Below are 23,374 nucleotides of genomic sequence, written 5' to 3'. Positions count from 1 at the left end.
TCTCTCAACGCATTCTGATAAAGTTAGCTGCTTTTCTGTCGTTCTCAAAAACGAACTTGCACTAGAGGCACCAGACTTCTCAAACATGGTAGTTTCTTCTTTGCCTTTAGCTTTGTTAAGCAAAGCAAACTTCTCGGAATGTTTCAATTTTACGTGGTTAGTCATGGCGGAAGTACCCATAATATAGGTAATTTCTAAATTTACCCGAAAATAACCAAACATACACACACTTACCAGCCTTTTTTCCTTTTTCCTTCTCCGCCCCGAGATATTTGAAGCTGGCACAGCAAACAGTGAGCCAACCTATTGTTGTCCTTATTTATTTATGTCAAAATATTGCCATATTGGCAACCTTTTTGTGTTCGACGACATATTTAGAACTTCTAAACAATAAAACTATCTGCACTCTATCTACGCAGGAACCAAACCGATTTTGAAACGTCACCAACAACACGCGCCCGGTCAAACTACGCAGAAACTAAACTAATATGGAACCGACGCCACGACATGCCCCCGGTCGATATAATCGAATTTTAAACGAAAGACGTCAAATAAACCCGATTTCGATGGCAGGATATCCGGCCGCCGAATATTCGGTATCCGGTCAAACAACTATCCGTTTCATCTCTAGTATTGATACATTTATATCAATTTTCAGACGATATACTATTCTTCTTTCTAAGCTTCCAACGTGGTCATACAAACACAAGTGATGCTCTAGTGACACAAGGTGTTTTGTTCGATAAAAACGATGGTACAATTGAACTTGCTTGTCTGTGTATTGTATTTTCCAGATCTGGCCACGAGAGACTGCTAGCTTTTCGTAGATCTCACAAAATGCTTGTAAAATGAAAAAAATGGCTCCAATAAACCAGTGTTTGCAGAAACTGAAGTTTATTTTGAAAGCAAAGATAAATATACAAAAGAGGGATCAAAAAATTAGAGAAGCATCGAAATAAATGTCACGCTTGAACTTAATGGTCCATTATTTAATTAATATTATAAAATTGGCGACACGTTGATCAGTTTAAATAAATCACACTAGATTTATTTTAATATTTTGGGGTTGCACACTTTGAAAATCCTTGGTAACATTTCGGTCATTGACGTAAAGACTGCATGGGAAATACCCTTAAAATATTTGAAAATAGTATTAGTAACCGAATGTTCGCTTTATTCAATCACTCACCTCTGGCAACATAAATTGGAGATTCTTAAGTTCAGATCCACCCCAGGACGCCATTTCTATCATAAATCCTTTTACACATTTGAAGACCAACTCTGCTCGTTTTTCACACCAAATTGTGGTCATTTCCTACAAAAAAAAGAACCTACTACTATTGAATTTCTGCAAATTTATGCCTACTGTTTCTTCCTACTTGAACACATAAAGACATTGAATGGACAAATGAGTGCACGAATCCTAAACTGTGAGAATCTTTACTTAATTCACATGTGATTATTTCATATAAATGGTCTTTTTATAGATTTTTTTTTAAATTAATTTATTTTCGGAAATGCCCGCAGATAGGAACCGTATTGCAATAAAAACTAATATTATTCAGTTAATATTAAAATAAAAATTAGAAAATTCCTTTGTGAAAATGTAAAATGAATCTAATACCTACATCTGTCATATCATACTGTAATAATAATGGAATGGTCAGTGAAGTAACATCATTAGAACATGCTGTTTTTAAAATATGCCTCAATCCCAACACCACGGGATGCCTGCTATTGATATCATTCCCCCTTAAGCTGTCATCAGTAACCATATGAAATATTACGTGCACTTGGGCCAAATTGGAATGTCTGGTTATATAAAAATCCCCAGGTTGCAACAGCTCGCTGTTAACATTTCGGGTTGAATCTGCAGGAAGATTTTTTAAATATTTATTCGCTACGTTAGATATTTTATTCAATTGTTCTTCTATGTGCGGAAAATGAAATTCAGTTGTATTTTGACACATTTCCTGAAAATCTTGGGATAATCTCGACCCGATTTTGTTGTCTGTCATTAATACTAGGCCGGTAAGGTCGTTCGAATAAAGACCTAAAGCTGTTTGGAGTATTTGAGGTGTGGGTTCTGACCTGTAAAATAAGAGTTATATATATAAAAGTTTTTATTAAATATTTCCACCTACATCTCCTCATTATCTTCAATAGAGCATAGATCCATAACATTGGCAGATAAAATTCGAATATTATGCATCTGTTTCAGTTGAGATCCCAAATGAATTGTAAAGCTCTCTTCTAAAATTGGAGAATTTACAGAATCCCTGCTTAGATTATTGCAGATTGTAGTTGGTAGGTCCTTTATGGGAACAGGATCTACTGGAGAACTAAAAAATTTGCATTATTGTAAAATTGAGTGAAATATTAATTTTAAAGAAATTATAGAAACCTAAAATTTCCTATCTAAACTATTTCTAATGTTATTGAAGTTAATTCAGGCGTCTCTCGAGGTTCACATATTGGCCCAGTCTTTTTTAACTTGTTCATAAGAAATTTGAGTAATTGTTTATTAAAAGCGTCTTGCTTTTGCTGATGATTTTAAACGGTATAAATCCATTGAGTCATATATTGATCCTGAGTTACTTCAATTGGATTTAACTAGTGTTGCTAAGTGGTGTAATAGCAATAGTCTGGAACTGAATTTAAGATGTATATGTATTTCGTTATTCAGTTAAATATTTAGGTGTTCTTTTCAATGGTAAACTAGCTTTTTTACTGCACATTTCGGATATTATTAACAAGTATCCGCAGTCTTGATTTTATCACTAGAAATAGTGTACATCTTTCACCTTTATTACTCTTTGGTTCATTCCTTACTTGAGTATGCGTCTGTAATTTGGTCCCCTTATTATGATTCTCAAATTGAATGCCCTGAGGCTGTACAAAGAAGATTCTTAAAATGCTTATAGAGCTGAAGTTAATATTTTTTGTAACTCTTACAGTGACTATAATGCTATGGGTGTCCAGTTTAATATTCCTAATCTTGAAGTTAGATGGCATCATTCTGATGCTTTAATATCTTAAATGGTTTATATCATTCTCCCACCATCCTGGAAGCAATTCCTTTTAACACCTGTCAAAGAAGGGTCAAGTCAAGGCAAAATATACTTTATTTACTAAGTTTACAAACTTGTACTAATAGCTTCTTAATCCTAGAATTAACAATAGTAGTGGTTTTTTAAACTTAAAAAATAATCATCAAACAAAAACGGAATAAAAACCAAAAAGAAAAGGCAAAAACTAACATAAAACAAGAATTAAAAAAAATATCATCAACAGATACATGATTATCTTTGGATGTCAAAATGAGTCGTTAAACTAGTCTTCAATGCTGTAGTAAGATTTGTTAAGATTAATTTTCAGATAACATTATCCAAATTACTGCAGAAATAACCAATATTGGTCGATGAAGAGGACGAAATACGAGTGGGTGCATCAACATACATAATGAGTAAATATGATTTGAAGATTCCATCAAGAGAAATTATTTTCGGGAAGCCTTTGAATAATTAATATTAAAATGTTCAGGTAAGATAACACGCGAGTGAATAAGGAGCTGGGACAAAAGATAATCCAACCTTTCAAGAAACACACTGATATCCTCAAAGGGCGGGCGGTAAATACAAATAACATACATATTGAACAATATACAAAAACACACCAAACACTTGAAAACCCAGACATCACTAAACTTATCAACAACACAGAAAATGTCTCTTAATTAGAACAGCAGTCCTTCCATGCAGAGATCCTTGTCTACAAAAAACTGAGAGTGGTACATACTCATCAATACAAAATCATTCATTAGTATTTCGTTCTCTCTCCTTCTGTTACTTTTTGCTAATTTTACTTATTTTTAGTTAACATAAGTTTTCTTTAAAGTTTAAGATATTTAATAATTAGTTCGGTAATACTTTGTTTATTTTGGTTTATTTACATTGATTTTGCATATAGAGGTTAACCCGGTATAACACACGCGTTTACTGGTAAATTTTTAATATTTAAACTCGACCTATCTTACATTTCCTTACTCTCTTACGCCAATGTTCCTTCCATAAAGCCTTGCTCTTTTATCCTACTTTACCTTATGGACCCCTCGGGGCGAGAGGAGTAAGCTATTTGACCGAGGTCATCCGCCAAAAACTTAAAATACGGAACAGGTGTGCGATATCGGAGAGCAGTAGTACTACGGCAATTATTGAATCGGTACCTAAATCTCATGCGAGATAATACCGAAGTGCATCACGTCTTTGTCGATCTAATGAAAGCTGATTGGGGTGTTCCTTATATCAACATCCTTTACTTCATTTATTACTAGGGTAAGTCGAGTCATTTTTTTCCTTTCACGTTAAATTGTGTCTCTTCTTATTTTGTTTCTATTTTATTGCACTAATTACATAGTCACTAAGGATGTGCGTCGAAAACAGAAGGATCACCTTATTTCAGTGTGACTGGAGCAGCGTCCCTATTTCTTTACGGTCTGGCCTTGATAACTTAATAAATAATTAAGATTGAAATAATCTTGATTTAAGTAATTAAACCTATATTATAAACAGGCCCGAAACAATTAGGGCTAAGCCAATAAATGATTGGCTTAGACCTAATGAATTAGATGGGCGAAGAATTTCATCAAGGATGTTCGTAAATCGTCCTCAAGGACATGGGGCAACGTAGATTACCACCTTATGCAGGCAATAACAGGCCATGGTACCTTCGGGACCTTCTTGAAGAGGATTCGCAAGCAGGAAACTGACAGATGCTGGTATTGTGCGGAGCAAGACACGGCGGAGCATACGCTTTTCCAGTGCAAAAACTTCGAACCTCAAAGAGAAGTTGCTAATCAAATCTGCAATGTTGCAGTTTCAAAACTAAATGTAGCGGAATTGTTGCTGCGTAGCGAGAAAGATTGGGACAGCATTAGCAAAATGTGTAGAAACATACTAAATATCAAAATAAAAGAAGAGATGCGAAGAGAGGCAAGAAGCACAATTAATGACGTAAAAAGAAGAAAACTCTGAAGTAATGCTCACGAGCGGTTCCAGGGTCACAGAGGAAAGGGTTTTAATAGAACAATGTCAGGAAAATTAAAATAAGCAAGCAGAAGTTGAAGCTCATCCACCTTATTCCGAAGGGATTAAAATATTTAATAAAAATGCTCTACAATGTTTTAATTCTCTCTGATATTGCACTTGGATGAGAGGGAGCTTCGACCTATGCGGTCTCATCTACAAAAAAGAGTCATCATCAGTTACACTCTCACATGCAGTTCCCCTATGTTTCTTTTATCCTTTTATTCGGCCAACTGTGGGTTTTTTCTCCACTCACTAGGACTTTGCGTTTCTTTGATGAAAATAGTTTGGATACACTCTCCAGTGGCTCACGGTCATTAAAATAAAAAATTATTAATCCTAGACTTTAATCTACGTTCCATGTATAATGTTAAGTTTTTATCTTTGTTAATGATTGTTTTTTCTGAGGTTTTATCCTAGTATATTTTATTTTGTAATTCTAGTATTAGTTTTATATACTGGCTTTGCCGTATATAGAAATAAATAAATAGATATTTCGGATAAATCACAAGCACTAACGCCAAGCTTGGAAATATGCGCTATAAAAGTTTAATGTGTGACCTCCTACAGTCTATGTTTCAGTTGAAGAATGAGAACAAGTATTTTACAGTTTTCCGAATAACACAGTGTTAATGCACACCATAGTGTATGGAGTTCTGCCTCTTGTAATAAAATTGGTTGTGATTTGGTTGAGGGAATTAATACGAGTAACTTAATTATGCTAAATTCTGGTAGTGCTACAAAGTTCGTAGCCCCAGGCAAAACCAAATCTTGCGTTGATTTGACCTTAATAAAGGCAAATAGAGCCTCCAATTATAAGAGAAATAACTCGAAATAATATTTCATTAGGTAAAAAAAGTATTTATCCTTTTTCGGAGAACTGAAGAAATAAACTTCCCTGGTAGGATAATGAGTATATTGAAATGATTAAATAATGTAAACAAATGTACAAACGTATAATACGCGAGAATATTTGGATCGGACGTTTCCAGGACGATGAATTGGAAGAAGAGGTGCTATTGAATGGCCTCCACGATCGCCGGATTTATCACCTCTAGACTTTTTTCTTTGGGGTCACTTAAAAAGTAAAGTTTATGAGACTGAAGCCACTTCGTTAGAACATTTACAAGGCAGAATTGTAAATGAGTGTCTTGAAATCACGCCTGAAGTATTGCAGAACGTGCGACAACGCTTTGAGCAAAATCTTTTTTATTGTATGGAGAATGGAGGTGGCCATTTTGAACATTTATTATAAGCAAACACTTAAGCAAATTCTTTTTAAATCTATTTTTGCGATAATTTTTTGAATGACTAGACTTAAAGTCAAAATATTCTGTAATATGATAGAGATATCTCATTTTTTGTCTCATAATTTAATAATACTTGATGGATTTGTCCTACTGCCTGGCGTTGCTTTTCTTAAAAGTACCTTTAGTAGTCTATGATAAAGTAAAAATATTGAAAATTACCTTTTAAGGTTTAAATGCGAAAATTTTAAAAAGTACTTACTTAAATTGCGTCAAACCAAGTACCCTTGTAAAGAGAATCAAAAGACCTTTCCAATGAGGAATCACTCGACCCCCCTTCCCATTTAAGATTTTAGGGGTAGGGCCACCCCCGCTTAGGGGGTTGTAGGTGGGAAAGTGATTTTGTAATTATTAAGTGCCCCTCTCGAAAATAAAATCGACGGGTCCGAGCGTTTTTTTAAAAAGTTAATGGACTGCCCGTAGTTGTCTCTGTTTCGTTTTCGATGCGCCACCCGGTATAAATATAAAACAATAGTATCGAAACCTAATATAATAGTTCCACAATACACTTATGGGATGTTCTCAAATTTGAAGAGATTATTTGTATAGATCCTCTCTCTTTCTGGGGTAAAAATATTTATTGATGGAACAAAATGTCATAATATTGTGGCTGGGGCGTAAATTATCATTATACTTTTACAATTGAAAGAAATTTATTCTTATTGCAAAGGCTGCTGTCATATATTACGCCCTAGAATAGGCAATATCCAATAGATATAAACACATACTTATACTGACAGATACTCTTTCGGTATTGCCAAAGAAGAAGAGTTATGGAAGCAATTCCCAACCAGTATATAAATAACACTGTGTTAACTATCAAATAATCCTTCCCGTATTACTAACTTTATTTGGGTAAAGAGACATTGCGATATAGCAGAAAATAATAAAGTTGACAAAATAGTTAATGCTGCGAATGATTCAGTCTAGTTTATTGAAATACATATTACTGGACAGTATCATTAGAATTAAAAATATTTTATATGAGAGATGCAAAAATGATTGGGAAAGAATGACTTGGCCAATTATCATACATCCAGTGTTATCAAATTCACAAAAATATACCGGCAAAACACTGGTATAAAAATGGTAATATAAATAAAGCAAATATATCAGTGATTAGTAGATTAAAGTATAAGCATGGCAGGTTCCCAAAATTTTACATAATCCAAACTGCTCTTGTCGAAAAAATGGTGTTATTAATAGCATTCTTTTTAAGTGTCCCTTTGATGTTCCGTACACAAACAATCCATATCAATTCCTTTATAGTAAATATATTCTGGCTCCTTATAACATACAATTTCTTTTGACAAATTTTTTAAAAATTTAAAAATATCAGTTTAAAACAGGTTTGGCAAAACGAAAACGCCATTTAAAAAACCCACAGGGTTTTTGTGCCAAAAACCCACCCAACGACCTATACAAAAACCCAACACAAAAACCCATACAAAAGCCCAAAGAATTTGAGATGTTTAAAAAAAAATGAAAAATGAGACAAAATTGAGATGCTTTTTATATAGTATTCAATAACAAAATATCAAAATATAATGACATTCTTATTCCTAAATTTTATCAACAAATCGGGTTTCTTACTTTTTCGCAAGGAACAAAATAAAATAAATAATTTCAATTGGAAACAGAACAGAAAGGTACTAATAGACCAGTCTTTAATATTCTTATTCCTAAGTTTCAAAAAATCAATTTTTACATTAAAATATTAAAAACAAAACAAAAACAAAACGCCTTATTCATTATAGGAATAAAATAAAAATAAATTAAACACCTAAAACAACTTTTTCTTTTTCTCTTTTTTAAAATGGCTCATTTTAATTATTTTTACTAGCTTTTCTACCTTATCTGGCAGCAACTTATTCCTTAGATCAGTCCACACCAAACCATAGGAATTAAAGATTCTTTCAAGAGCTGCAGAACTAGCAGGGCAAGAATGTAAGTTTGCAAAAAATGTGGCCATGTTCATCAAAATACGATCTGAATCTGAATTTTGAGCTGTAGAAGTAATCTTAGTTTTTACAATTGACCACCATTTGAATGCAGACATGTTTTTTTATCACGCTTTCCTTAAAAAGTGATGATTGATAAATATCTTCATCCTTTATTCGGAATAATAGATAACCTTGGAAAAAATCTTCGTGATTCTCAAGTAACCAAGCCTCTGCCTCATCCTGGTATTTTTTTTCTAGGTTTTTGTCCATATATTTAGGATCAGTTAAAAAACATAGAAAGTGAAAGGGTTGTATTGCCTGCTCAATTTTTTTAATGCCTTTAATGTAGGGGCTTAAACATGGTTTGTTTAATAAATCTAGCCAGATGTTGACGGCATCGGCGAGAGTAGTTTGGTCACTCTGGAATTTATCTAAGGCAGTACCAACTGCCTGTAGTTGTTGCTCTAAGTCAAGTGCATTTTTGTATAAATTAATGTCGTCAATTTTTCTTATAATATGCTGAACAAGAGACTCGATGTTCTTTTGAAATTTCTCGGTACATTAGGTAGTTAGCATTAAAGGTACTTACACAGGCCAACTGCGAATTCCAACGGGTATCATTAGGAATTTGAGGCATTAAACCCCATTTAAGTTTAAGAATTCCGTGAGGTTTATGGTGGTTTCTGATATATGTCTGTATTTCTACCAAGTCTTGAGGACAGTTTGTGGCGAAACATTTAAATGTGCATTACATCCATAGGTTAGTATAGAGGGAGATTTCTCTGCAACCATTTTTCTAAATTTCTTCATTTTATTTTCATTGTCGGTTACTATTGCAAAAACGTCTTTATTGTATAATTCCTTACATTGTTTAATCGCACCTTCAGCGATTTCTAAATGTTATTTAGATGTTTTTTTGTCATCGACGCAATCTAATGAAGATAACAAAAAAGAACTATTTCCGGTGTGAATGCTTGTCGATATAATTGGATCGTTTCTAACACTAGACCATCAATCGAACCTCAGAGTAACTGGTCTATTTCCCTCGGTCTGCATTAGAACTTCCCTTATTTCTTTTTCATAAACCTCGTAGACTTCATCCAGCAAGTTTCCGGCAATTTGTCTCCTGGTCGAAGGGATTGGATCATCTCAATAAAAGATGGATGTTCAACTGTGGAAAATGAGAGATTGCATGTATAAAAACATTCTGCAATTTTGAGGTCCAACTTATGTTTTTCTTCCTTTGATGTTTTCACGACTACTTTGTCCAAAACTGTTTGTTTCTTTTAGGAGTCATTGTAACTGTAACACCGTCACTGTCACTCAATTGAGAGGATTCTCTATCTTGCTCTGGCCTTTTCCTGTTTTTTTTTTGTGCTTTCTGTTGTAGGGCACGAGGAAAAAGATCTATTAATAATAATAATAATAATAATAATAATAATAATAATAATAAATCTAATAATAATAAGTCTTCTTTATTCAGCATAAAAATACATGTTTTCTTAACTACTAAATAAGTAATGGCGAGATCTAGCTTAGAGCTACTCTATCTAACCATATTAATAAGCACAAATGCAAAATTTTATAGAACATAATAGCAGAATAAAAATGTAAAGTAATAAATATAATACAATCTGCTATGCGCAATAAATCATAGTAGGTACTTCAATGAAGGACCAGAGATGATTACCTATGTCGGTTTTGAAAAATATTATTTTTAGTTTTTTGTTTAAAGGTTGTTACAGAGAGAAGAGACTTAACTTCAGGTGGTAGTGCATTATAGATTTTTGGAGCATTGTAACTAAATGAGCCCTGGAATTTTGCAGTTTTATGCCCTGGAATAACAAAATTATGCGCGTTTCGTGTGATTCTGCCGTGAATTTTGGAGTTTGAAATTAATTTATTAGATAAATAAGCTGGTTGTCCGAAAAGCACAACTTTATGGACTGTTTGTTCATATAGAGTATTTTTAATTTATAAAAACATGACCTCAACAAATTCGACACATGCCCCTCAAACCTGAGATCCGTGTCAAGGACAATCCCCAAATTCTTCTGGTTATTAGAAGGAGGTAAAGGAGATCCATCTATGCTGATCTTCACGGTATCTGGAAGGGGCTTGCCAAAGACAAGGAGTTTGGACTTTGCAGCATTCAATACGAGTCTGTGACTCTTACACAAGTCAGATATGGCTAAAAGATCCAAATTAATAGCATTCACAGCTTCTATGGCCTCCATAAAGTTAAATGAACGATAGATCTGTGTGTCATCGGCGTACTGGTGCGATTCACAAACTCGAAGGAATGAAACTCGAATGACTCGAATTTATGAAAGTCACATAGATATAACAAAAAGAGTAAGGGGCCAAGAATACTTCCCTGCGGGACACCCTGATCCAACTGCAAATATTCAGATAGAATAGAATTAATTCTTACCCTTTGACGTCTATTTAAAAGATAACTTTTTAGCAGTTTAAAGCAGAAGTATGTAGCCCAAAATATTGGAGCTTTGCCAATAAAAAAAATGATCCAGTGTGTCAAATGCACGACTAAAGTCCAGCAATACTAAAACTGTTGTTTTTTTCTGATCAAGAGCTTTAAATATATCATCACAAATATGAAGAAGAGCTTTACTGGTACTATGCTTTGCACGAAAACCCGACTGTGTTACTGGAAGCAAATTTTTAGTTAAGCAGAATTCATTAAGCTGATCATTAACAATTCTTTCAAAAATTTTGGACATGGCAGGGAGTATGCTTATAGGACGATAGTGCGATAATTCCGTTGGATTTCCAATCTTAGGGACAGGGATTATATCAGCTTTTTTCCAAGCATCCGGGAAAACACCCATGGAAATACAATAGTTTATTATAAATGTTAGATGCGGGGAAATATGAGGTGTTACGAGATTAATCATTTATATGGTAATGCAGTCAGAACCCATAGCAGTACTTAATTTGGGATATGGCTTTATTTACGCTCTCTTCGTTTACCTGATTAAATTTAAATTGATTTTCCAAATTCAAAGCGGGATCATTTGATGAATATTGTTGAAATATATCATTGCCAGAGTTTAAAGTTACTTTTGGTACACTATTAACAAAAAAGTTATTAAAATCTGAAGGTGAATATTCTAGAATATTTTCTGATGACTTCGAGCAGTCACTGATGTTTAAAGATTTTAACGTTTTCCAAAATGACTTACGGTCAGTTTTGAATTTATGTTGTAGAAACGCTTTTTTTTTATTTCGAACAGCTGACGTTACATAATTACGGATTTGCTTATATTCATTAAATGCTGCTTCGGTTTTTAACTTTTTATATTTTGATAGGGCTTTACGTCTTAACCTCATCGTAAACTTTATATTAAGAGTTATCCAAGGTGCTGGTGCCTTAGTAAATCTAGAGCTTTTCATTGGAGCATGAGCATCAAAAATTTTTATTAAGTTTTCATTCAAAAAAGAAACCATATGATTAACATCATTGAAAGAGAAAATAAGATCCCAATTTATAGCATAAAGATCTGCCAGGAAAATGTCTAAATTAAAATTAGAATAATCCCTATAGGTTCGAAATGAAATTGGTATACGAGTTTTTTCTAATCGCAAAACTGAATAAACCAAATGATGATCTGATATATCATCCATTTTAATAACCTCCACTTTAGATGACATTTCCGGCGAATTCGTAACTAATAAATCTAGAGTCGAGGTACTATTTTCACTAACGCGAGTAGGAGATTGTATAAGTTGGGACAAATTATATTTGTTTAACAAGCGAAATAAATGTTTACAAGCAGCACTATCGGTTTGTGAAATATCTATATTAAAATCAGAACCAAAAAAGATATGATTGCAACATGGCATGAAACTCACCAGGGTATTTTCCAAATCTTCAAGGCACTCATTAACATTTAAACTAGGGGGTCTATATAGAGAACCAAAATATATTGTTTTACCTTGTATTTTAACACTTACCCAAATCTGTTCAAGAAGACTGCTTTGTTCTGGAGGTTTTAAAACTTTAAATTTCAGAGTATTATGTATATATAATGCTACCCCACCACCCCGTCCATCTCTAAGATTGTAATTTGGAATATGTAAACTTTCAGTGGGTATATTATCATTGAGCCAGGTCTCAGACAGACCCACCACCTGAAATCTCTCCTTTGTCACAAATTCCTGAAAATCATGAAAACTTGCGCATAACGATCGTATATTAAAAGAACAAAAGAAAAACCTTCACTTGCATTCATCCTTCTAAACACACTATTATACGAGATCCACATGTAATAAATAATTAAAAAAAAAAAGAAGTTTATGGTGTCAAAAAATAAAAAAATAATCTTCTACCTCCAAAAAAAAAAAAAAAAAAAAAAAAAAAAAAAAAAAAAAATTATATTTAGTTATCTTAAATTATATATAGTTATTAGTCTGTATATGTATAATATACTCAGATACTTCAACTTCCCTGAAATTAAAATTTAATTTACACAATAATTGTACGATTATACACATCCACAGAACGAAAAATGTACAACTATTCTATGCATTTGTACAATTATTCGGCTTCATATACCAACCCATAAAAAAAGAGAATCCATATTCATAAACTATTGTATTTACGGAATTTCTGCAAGGTTCATTTTATGTGATATACAATGTAGATATTCAAAAATTTAACGTTACCGTAAAAAAAAAGAAAAAAAATAACATAAGTGAATACCTATATTACAATAAATCAGATTTTGACCTAATTAGCACCTTTTTGTCCATCTCTTGATTCCAGTCATCATCTGATAATCGCAAAGGAACTACCTGGCTCTCCAGAAACAACGAACACTTTCCAAGATGTGCTTTAATCCTCTCTATTTTTCCCGTCAGTTTTTGAGGACAAAATTTGCACTTGAGTGTACCATCTGTCAATCGAATCACATATTCCCACTCCACAGATTTGTGACGACCCCCTCCGTAATAGTCCCCGCCTTTTTTAACCCTTCCTTTATTGTCTTGCTTTTTAGCTACCTTTGCACTTGTCGTAACTTCGTTTTCTTCTTTCTCCAAGTTTTGCTCCATTTCAATCTCACTGTCTGAAATCTCCGACGATCCATCCAAGATGTTGACGACCTCGTGATCAGCCTCCAAATTTCTAGACACAGAATTCCCTTGTGTTGATGTGGATGGTATTGATGAAAGACTGTTGTGATGGTGTTACAGTCTTCCATCCGTTTTCCATCTTGTCATTTTTATTCATATCGTTTCCTGAGTTTACCACTTCTTCAAGTTTCTTCAACGATAACTTCAACTAGGTTTGTTATTGTTGTATTCCCATCCATATTTTTCTACCATAAAAGCAAGAAAAACCCATGTTGAAAATATTTATAGTTTAAAAAAAGTAAAACTCACCTTTTAACTTTTAGTTTACGCATCAAAAAGAAACACATTAAAACACTCTGTTTTATTACTATTACAACACTTTACTAGTGTTGTGTAAAGTTTTAACACAATACCAAAAAACAACCAGTCTAGTCAAAACTTCAAAATTAATGTTATTTTTCTATAATTTGAGGTTAGAGTTCCGGAAAATAACAAATACCCAAATACCCAAAAAAAACACAAAAACCCAGCACAAATACCCAAAACCCCACCCAGAGCATACAAAAACCCAGATTTTTGCCAACCCTGATTTAAAAAAAACCCATAAATGAATTAAGTACAGTAATATGTGTTTTTCCTGCTTCTTGGTTTGCCATCAAGTTCTTTTCTTTTTATCTGGGGCCTCCTGTGGTGTCAATATTATATACAAATGCCTTGTTAGCTCCCTTGGTAGGATCAAGTGACCCTCTGTTATTCCTACCTCCTTTTAAATTCATATATTTAATTTCCATTAGTCTCATATATTTATGCAAATAACTCATGGTTAAAATACAATGTATAAAACTAATGATACTGAAGAAAAAAAAAGATAAAAGTTTTGAACTCTATCAAAGTTAAATCAACGTATACATAAAATTCCTTATTCAAAAAATAAGAATATGGGTCAGCCACAAATTATTTAAAATTCATAACATTAAAAAATCTATACAAAAACTATCTATAATGTATATACCCTATGTTACCTTGGCGTAGGTAAAGATGAATTAGCCTGATTCTGTTCAAGCATCTGCATAATCCATTCTCTATATTTCCTCCTCTGTGCTTCTTTCATTGTATCTAGCTCACTGGTTAATTGACCTTGGAGAAATGAATGTGTCTCATAGTGTCTTGCTACAAGATCATTAATTTCAGATTCTGTCATATCTTGCTCTAATCTGTCAAGTGCTTTATTCATTTCTTCACTTTGTCTATAATAAATAACATCAGCTATAATCACTAAAATTAATTAATTTTTTAGGTTTTTTTTGCTTCACAAAACTATCCAATGTAGAATATTATTCAGATTACTATTTTGAAAACTACCTTTGAATATTAAAGTTCTTAAATGCATTTTTTCCATAGTAAACAACAGCCTTATGTTACGGGTAAAGTTAGAATAACGGTTAAACTTAGGTTTACCGGATAAACTGCCCAATACCCAGAAAACATGGGTAAAGTCCGAAATAATATTGAAATTACACATATTTCGGATTTTACCCGGGTAAACCGCGTTCTATCCGCTTTTGTGTGGGTAAAGTTGGATATAGGAACCGAAGAGAGTGGACGTGCGCGTTTAGCACAGCGTTTTTATGAAGTTTTTAACGAGTTGGTGTCTACGAAAAGTGCAAATAGTTTTTATTTTAATAATGAACAATACCAAGAAATGTTAGAATCAGTCAAGTTGGCAAAAAACTCTAAAACTAAGACTACGCTACAATATCGGCGGTTAAAGAGGTTTGACATATGTTCTGTTAGAGGCGTTGAAAAGCTTATTGCTCGTGTATCGTCAGGTGAATCTAGCATTAAATATTACGTTACAAACGACGAAATGTTTGACATTTTGCATGATGCACATTTAGCTATAGGACATGGCGGTAAGCACCGTATGGAAAGCGAATGTAAAAAAAAGTACAAGAATATAACTCAAGATGTTATTAAGTTATATCTGCGCTTGTGTGAAGGGTGCCAAAAGAAACTGAAATCTGCCAAAAAAGGACTTGTGGTTAAACCAATGGTTTTTTCGGAGATGAACAGTCGTTGTCAAGTGGATCTAATTGACATGCAATCCCATCCCGATAGAGAATACAAATTTATTATGGTGTATCAGGACCACTTAACTAAGTTTGTTCAAATACGTCCATTAACGTCGAAAAGGGCTGAGGAAGTAGCTAAGAGCCTGGTAGACATATTTTGTATTTTCGGCGCCCCATCTATACTACAATCGGACAACAGCCGGGAGTTCGCCAACCATGTCATTGAAGAGTTATGTACGATGTGGAGTGGCCTTAAAATAGTCCATGGGAAACCACGTCACAGTCAGTCACAAGGCAGCGTGGAAAGAGCAAATCAAGATATACAGAACATGCTTATGACGTGGATGGACGATGAAAACTGCACGCGATGGTCAGAAGGTCTAAGATTTGTTCAGTTAATGAAAAATAGGGCATACCATGATGGGATAAAACAAGCTCCTTATGCCGCCATGTTTGGGCATGGTATTAAAGTCGGCCTATCCACATCAGCTTTTCCAAAAGAAGCTATTGAAAATCTACGAACCGAAGAAGAGCTCGAGAAAGTGGTAAGGGAATTTGGTTTAGGTGAATAGCCTCAACAAGAAATAAATATAAACCAGTCTATGGATAGTGACCCAGAACCAGACAATTTGCAAGAAGATATTACTGAAGGTGGCAATATGGAAAATGGCAACAATAATTATCGAGAAATCGCTAGTAATACAGAAACTTCAGAAAATCAGAGCAAGTGTGTAGAGTGTGACAATTTAAATACATCAGGGAATATAAGGTGTGAACTTTGCTTATACCAAAGGAATATATAGTCAAACAGACTAGACGCAAAAAGAAATTTAGAAAATCAAGCAAAGAAGATGAAAGCTTTATCTAATTCAAAGTTTCCACCATGTTCTGTTGGAGATACAGTGAGAGTAAAAATTCCAGACGTTGATCGAGGAAGGGGTGATTTTAGAAACATTCTCATGACAGTTATCGAGAAAACTGACGACGATTTGTATAAGCTAGCGAACAAGAGAGGAACTATAGAAGAAATGTTTTCCAGGAACCAATTTTCTGTGTGCAGTGAGAAGCTTATTGAGATGGAAAGTGTATCAGCGGAAAAGAAAAATTTAAGACAACTTGCAAACGAACAGTCACTTTTAGGAGGTTAAGGTTATAAATGATGCAACTGTAAAACTAAATGCATGGTCAATAAATGTAATTGTAAAGCTATTGGAAATCTTTGTACCTCGAAATGTCACAGCAGCTTGTCTTGTTTGAACAAATAGATTATATTATCTTTTACTTTGTTAGGATACAGTTTTAGTGTAACCTTTGATTTGTAAAATCTGTTTTTTTATTAAATAAATTTCTCCAAATATTTATGGCATTATTTTTTAACATTAACCACGCCAAGGTGGATAGAACGCGGTTTACCCGGGTAAAGCCCGAAACGTGTAAAATTTTATTAATATTTTGGACTTTACCCATGTTTTCTGGGTATTATGCAGTTTATCCGGGTAAACCTAAGTTTAACCGTTATTCTAACTTTACCCGTAACATATACAATTTATTAGCTTACCTAAGATTATATTTAAACTTTCCAATTAATACCTACTGGTAAATCAAAGATTGTGATGAACTTTTTTATTAAATTTTGTTGTATATTTCATATCTTTTTTGCTTTGGTAAGATGTAAATGTTAGGTGCTAAGGAAGTAAATGTGGAGTATTTAATAATTATATTATTAGAAATAAGTACTAGTTACCATTTAAAAAAATAGACACTTAATAAAACATCAAGGGGAAGTAAAAGCCAGTGTATTGGCTATAATACAAGTTTTGTTCTTCCTACATAGCTAGAAATTGAATTAACTAAAATTTTTATCTAAGCAAAATCTTAACAGAAGTACCAATGATCTAATAATAATAATTGTTCTAATGATTATCACTAAATTTAATACTGAAGGGATTAATTGAGGAGTGTTGGAGCAAAACCGAATAAATTCACTTTTTATGAAAAATGAGTTAGCGACGATTTCAACTGACTTTGTTAAATTACACTTTATAAACTATCCGATGCGAGCAAAACCGAATAAATCCAGAAAATTTAATTAACGTAATAAGAGATGGCACCAGGGTTGTATAACTTTGAATAAAAAAAGGTAATGACCTTTTACGGCTGTTGGCATATTTTGTGTGTTAACGGGATAAAACAGTATAGTTTTAGCAGTAGTCAGTAGTGCTCATCTGATTAGTCTTGTCCCGGTGCGCCGTTTGCCGCAGTTTCGCGTAATTTGCGCGGGATATTATTTACATTCAATTGAAAAACTGAAAAAATACATTTTCAGTTTTTTAAAGAGGCGAGGCGCTTAAGATTTTTTTTCTGTTGTTACAGATACCAGGATCCAGATCCAGACTTGGTTTTAAGCAACCCTGCTCACATAATAACAAAACTTATCAATGCGAACAAGTAAAAATATCTGATATTAAAGTGACTAGAAGGAAGCTGTATGAAGTTGCAGATAAAAACGTACAAGATATAAAACTTGGTCTTGGTCATATGATTAGTGTTTGCGGTACCGTAAGGAAGAGATCTAAAGAAGAAAAAAGAAAATCCTCGACAAAGAGCAAGAGCGGCGAATTTCTTTATGAAAATTAAGAAAAATCGATCAACAGAAGTAGTTAAGGTTTGTAGGAGTTTCTTCATGGCTGCACTAGCAGTGAAAAATCACAGATTGTTTACCATTTGTAAGACTGTTGATTCAGGAGATATTCCCAAAGAACGTCGGGGTGGGGATCATGTTTCAAAAAAAAGTTTGTCCAAACGGGATAAAGTTCAAGAGTTTATCGGAAAATTAAGAGCTACTGAAAGTCATTATAATCGAAGCAAATCTAGAAGGATTTATTTACCAGCCAATCTCAGTGTTAAAAAATTACGCCAAATTTATAATGAACAGGCTGAAAATCAGTTTAAAGTTAGCTACGCAATGTTTAGAAAGATTTTTGTTACAAAATTTAACATTGGATTTTTATCTCCAGCTTCAGATACCTGTTCTCAGTGCACGCGTCTAAAATATCGCATTAAATCGGAGAAAGACCCACAGAAAAAAGTAGAGTATATGACTGAATATAGAGTTTATAAGAAAAGAAGCCAAGCTTTTTATACCCATTGTAAAGAAGAGCCAGAAAATTCTTTAATATTTTGCTTTGATTTACAACAGGTGCAGTCGCTACCGCGCACTCCTATTTCTGATGCATTTTATTCACACCAAATAAGTATGTATTCATTCTGCTGTGTTTCACGTCAAATTAGATATACAGGGGAACGTTTAATTATGCATTTACTGAATTTCTGTCAATCACCTCCTCACCTCCAGCTAACCTCACTTTAATATGTCAAATGGGAACCCCCATCGTGTGATACATCGTAGTAAGGAGCGTAAAATTCTCTATTCAACGGTACCTCCTCTCTATTCAAAAAAAATGAAATCGGTAAATGTGTAAGCAAATAGTTAGCGAAAATGTCTAGAAATAATGAATATTTTATTTACGCCAAACTTTGGTATGTCAAATGGCTACCCCATGCTGTGATACATTATTTTAAAGGGCATTCATTATGCTATCAATGGTTGTAAAAAAAAATTAAATTGATTGACCAAGAAGCAATTAAAGTGTAAATCGGTAGGGTAGAAAAACAAATTTAATTAGTTTAACAAATTTATTTTATTAATTGTTCAAAATGCGCGTCGTTATTAGCAAGATAATAAAAAAACCTATTTTCAAACTCCTTACGAACATTGGCAAGGGTATGCCCGCTAATTTCTCTGCATTCTTGAAATATTCTATTTTTTAAATTCTCAATACTCAGGTGGGGTTTTATAAACTTTGCTTTTTAAGTAGCCCCAAAGAAAAAAGTCTAGTGGGGTTAGGTCCGGAGACCGCGCAGGCCATTCGATTGCACCACGTCTGCCAATCCACTTTTCTCGAAAAATTTTCATCAAGCCACTCTCGAACTACCAAAGTGTAGTGCGCGGGAACTCCATCCTGCTGAAAATGTATATTATTTTCATTCAATAATATAGCACCATTTTGATCTACTTGATTTTCCATATAGATTGGATGATGGAAGGGTATATTGCATTTTCTAAAAGGTTTAAATAAATTTCGCCAGTCAAATTTTCTTCCAAAAAAAAATGGCCCGATTATTTCATTCCCATAAATTCCTGCCCAAACATTAATTTTTTGGGGATATTGGGTATGGCCTTCCCGAAAAACATGCGGATTTTCATTATCCCAGTATCTACAGTTATGTCTGTTCACCAGGCCATTTAAAAAAAAGATCGATTCGTCACTGAAGCAAATGTTCTTCAATAAATGGGGATCGTCGTCAATTCGCTGGCACATCACTTCACAAAATTGAATTCTCCTATCAAAATCATCTTCTCCGAGTTCATGAAGAATATGAATTTTATAAGAACTTATTTTTTTTTTAAACTTTATGTACGGAACCAGTGGAAATATTTGTTAGTTTTGCGGCCTTTGGTATAGACAAAGTTGGATCCATAGCAAATTGTCCTAGTACTTCAACTTGGCATGCTTCATCGACAACTCTATTTTCATATTTTTTCTTATTGCAAATCGACCCCGTCTCTTCAAATTTTCGTATCAATTCTAATACGTATTTATGGCTCACGTTTTTATCTTGATACCTTTCATTAAATGCTCTCGCGGTTCTGCGAGCACACCGATCTTGAGCTCCATAAAGGAAAATTATTTCTATTCTTTCGGCTAGCGTATACACCATTTTATTAACTCACTGTTTTAACTAAAATTGAAAAATTGCACGCGTCAAACTGACAGTTTTAACAATCATAAATCGCCTGCTTTTTAAACGCCTTAAAAATGTAAGGTATTGCAGTGTTTTTTTGTACCTATTAGGTAGGTTTCGCAAAAAATATAAGTGAAATAAATACACATACAAAGTTAAAAATTTGAAGACTCTTTTTTCTCGCAAATAACGCTACACATTCTTTACTTAAAAAAATAAATAATTTGCTTGAACTAAATGTACTGTTTGTTACCACACATTTTAACTTCTAAATTGCTTGTATTTTTTTTGATGATCTATTATAAAAAATGTAAGAATTTTAAAATGATGTAGGTACCACACTAAAAGTAAAATAAATTCATTTAAAATACCAAAGTTTGGCGTAAATAAAATATTCATTATTTCTAGACATTTTCGCTAACTATTTGCTTACACATTTACCGATTTAATTTTTTTTGGTATCGTTGAATAGAGAATTTTACGCTGCTTACTATGATGTATCACACGATGGGGGTTCCCATTTGACATATTAAACTGAGGTTAGCTGGAGGTGAGGAGGTGATGGACAGAACTTCAGTAAATGCATAATTAAACGTCCCCCCGTATATCTAATTTGACGTGTTATTTTTTTTTAATTTTTTTTTTAAGAAAGTTATTAAGGGTGGATCGTTTTGAAATGAAAGCACTGTATATGGACGGAAGATCAATCTGGGAGAGGTGCTGCCGAAATCGGATCTGCGTTGTTGGACTACCTAACAGCTTTGGACCTGACTGGCAAAACTCAGATAAGATTGTTCTGCGACGGATGTGGGGGCCAAAACAAAAATTCCCACATCATTCATATGTTAATGTTTAATATTATTGAAATTATCATTACCTACCCTGTAAGAGGACATAGTTTTTTACCAGCGGACATAGTGTTTGGACGCATGGAAAAAATATTTAGAAAAACTCCAACCATTTGTTCTAAAGAAGAATATGTTGGATACTATTCCGAAGTTGGAAATGTTAAGGTCATAGGATCAGAGTGGAAAATTTTCAATATCAAGGAATTACAAGATTATCTTAATAAAGTTGCAGGAAAATCGGATTTAAAACGAATTCGTTTACAAAAAAAACACATTAAAAAAACTGGAGAAATCAAGATATCAATCGCATGCTTCCAACACTACCAATTCGAAGCCTAATCAGAAGTTAAAAAATATTTCTATAAAAGAGGAAAGAATTTAAAGAACTTTTCGTTGTCACAGGTCCCACTGCGCAATACCATTCCTCAAAAAAAAATTCAGAGTGTAAAACAACTGATGGAAAAACAATTTGGAAAAGAGTGGGCAAGTGAAGAAAAATTTGAATGGTACAAAAAACTGCTGTGTAAAGACGAAGGTGAAAATAATGAGAAAATTTCTCAGGTAGAGGATATTATTAGCAATGATTGCGACTGCTTGGAGGAAGAATATGCACTCCATATTTAGGTTTTAGTTAATGACTGTGTTGTTTAAAGAATTTTTTTCTTGATATTTTTATTTTTTCTTAATATATTGGATTAAATATTTTAAGAAATAAAGCTCTCTTGTTTAAAACAATGTTTTTATTGCTGCTTGGTAATAAAATTTTGAACAAAATCAAATAAATCCAATACTTTTGAGCAAAACTGAATAAATCCATTTTTGATTTTGTTATATTTCAAAAAATAATAATTTTTCAAAATTGTATTTAGAATGTATTATTAACGACGTCTCCAATAATATGTTCTAACAAAAAAAAAGAAAAAGAAAATACTTTTTGCATTATTAAAAATTCGGGTTTTTCTCAAAATCATGTTTGGTGGATTTATTCGGTTTTGCTCCAATACTCCTCAATTATATAGATGCACTTAATACTACTCATAAGTAAATTAGATAACTAAATAACTGAAAAAAAAACTGACTTAATCAGAACATGGAAATAACAAAGTGATTGAGAATTACTTCCTTCATTTCAGTCAAGTATAACCTACTTACCTATCTGATAATTTTTTAATTTGTTGATTTTTCTCTTCTGTCTTTTGTCGAACAGCTTTTGCATAAACATGTTCAAATTGCAACATTGTTTCCAATGCTGGGGAATGTACCAGTTTGTGATATGCTGTAGCAAAAAGCTCTTCATCTGATGCACAACGTTTTTCACCAAATTCTACCATTTCCTATAAATTTCTTCATGTTACCTAAATAAGTATTTAACTGATTGTTATAATATTGGAAGAAGAGAAACCATTATCTAAACTTGCAGCCACTTAAATGAATGTGTCAGTTATTGAATCCTTTGATTTATTACCAAAAAACACAAACTCAGTTACACAATACATTTCTAGTGAAAATAGTAAATACAAACCTCTTTCATAGTTTTTTCCCATTCTTTAGTAATTTCTTCCAAGTCTAACTCCTTTTTTCTAGCTTTATTAATAAAAGTTGTTGTAAGTTCTTCATAATACTCTTTAGTTTGTTCTTCAATAAAATCTTTTAAGTGATGTGTCAATTCTACAAAATGTTAAAAATAAACATCATCCAACTCTATAACTACACTTAACACTTACCTTTTTCAACATATATAGGCAGATTGTATTTTAAAATCAAAATATGGGCCAATTCCTCCAGTGAATCTTCATATGGTATCAACAAGGAATGCTCTATTCCATATTTATCGTTGATATAAATTATATCGAGCTTCTCGGTACCCATTTCCCAATGAAAATAGATGTATTTTCCTGAAAATATTTATATTTTATTCGTTGAAGCATTAAATCATTGATTTTTGCAGTTTGGAGAATATAAATAAAAACAAAAATAGATTTGTATTGGTGGGTGTTTTTATGTGACACCTCGGGAGCTGTTCCTGTAAAAACGGATACCAAAGGACATTTAGATGAAACAATTAAAACACGGAGGCTTTTACCAGGGGCATTCTCAAAGTAATAAAACTATTTTGACAGGTAACTTAAAGTTAACTTGTGGAATAACGTCACATGTTACAGTGTAGCTTCAAAATGTAGAAGTTAACTTTATCGGGTGGTTGGGGTATCTATCAGTTAA

General features: G+C 33.1%; 1 protein-coding gene across 1 annotated transcript; it reads right to left on the bottom strand.

Annotated features, from left to right (window-relative positions):
- Positions 1-877: 877 nt before the first annotated feature.
- LOC126749474 (protein C12orf4 homolog) lies at positions 878-23,156 on the bottom strand. Its single transcript, XM_050459164.1, has 8 exons — positions 22,879-23,156; positions 22,677-22,822; positions 22,307-22,488; positions 14,451-14,675; positions 2,145-2,342; positions 1,629-2,091; positions 1,190-1,315; positions 878-1,131 (listed from the first exon to the last, which is right to left on the bottom strand). Exons 1-8 carry the CDS (start codon positions 23,021-23,023, stop codon positions 1,048-1,050), a joined length of 1,569 nt encoding a protein of 522 aa, XP_050315121.1. The 5' UTR covers positions 23,024-23,156; the 3' UTR covers positions 878-1,047.
- Between the last annotated feature and the right edge of the window lie 218 nt (positions 23,157-23,374).

Source organism: Anthonomus grandis, assembly GCF_022605725.1.
Source record: "Anthonomus grandis grandis chromosome 1 unlocalized genomic scaffold, icAntGran1.3 Chromosome77, whole genome shotgun sequence".
Taxonomy (NCBI): domain Eukaryota; kingdom Metazoa; phylum Arthropoda; class Insecta; order Coleoptera; family Curculionidae; genus Anthonomus; species Anthonomus grandis.
Note: the sequence above shows the minus strand (reverse complement) of the source record. Positions and strands in the feature narration are given on the sequence as shown.

Bases quoted from the DNA above. Each gene is read 5' to 3' on its own strand.
- LOC126749474 (XM_050459164.1), bottom strand. From the start codon at position 23,023: ATGGGTACCGAGAAGCTCGATATAATTTATATCAACGATAAATATGGA. The intron at 22,489-22,676 runs GTTTGTATTTAC...AGAAATTTATAG, and splicing joins GGGAAAAAACTATGAAAGAG to GAAATGGTAGAATTTGGTGA. The intron at 2,092-2,144 runs GTAGGTGGAAAT...CTTATTTTACAG, and splicing joins ATTGAAGATAATGAGGAGAT to GTCAGAACCCACACCTCAAA.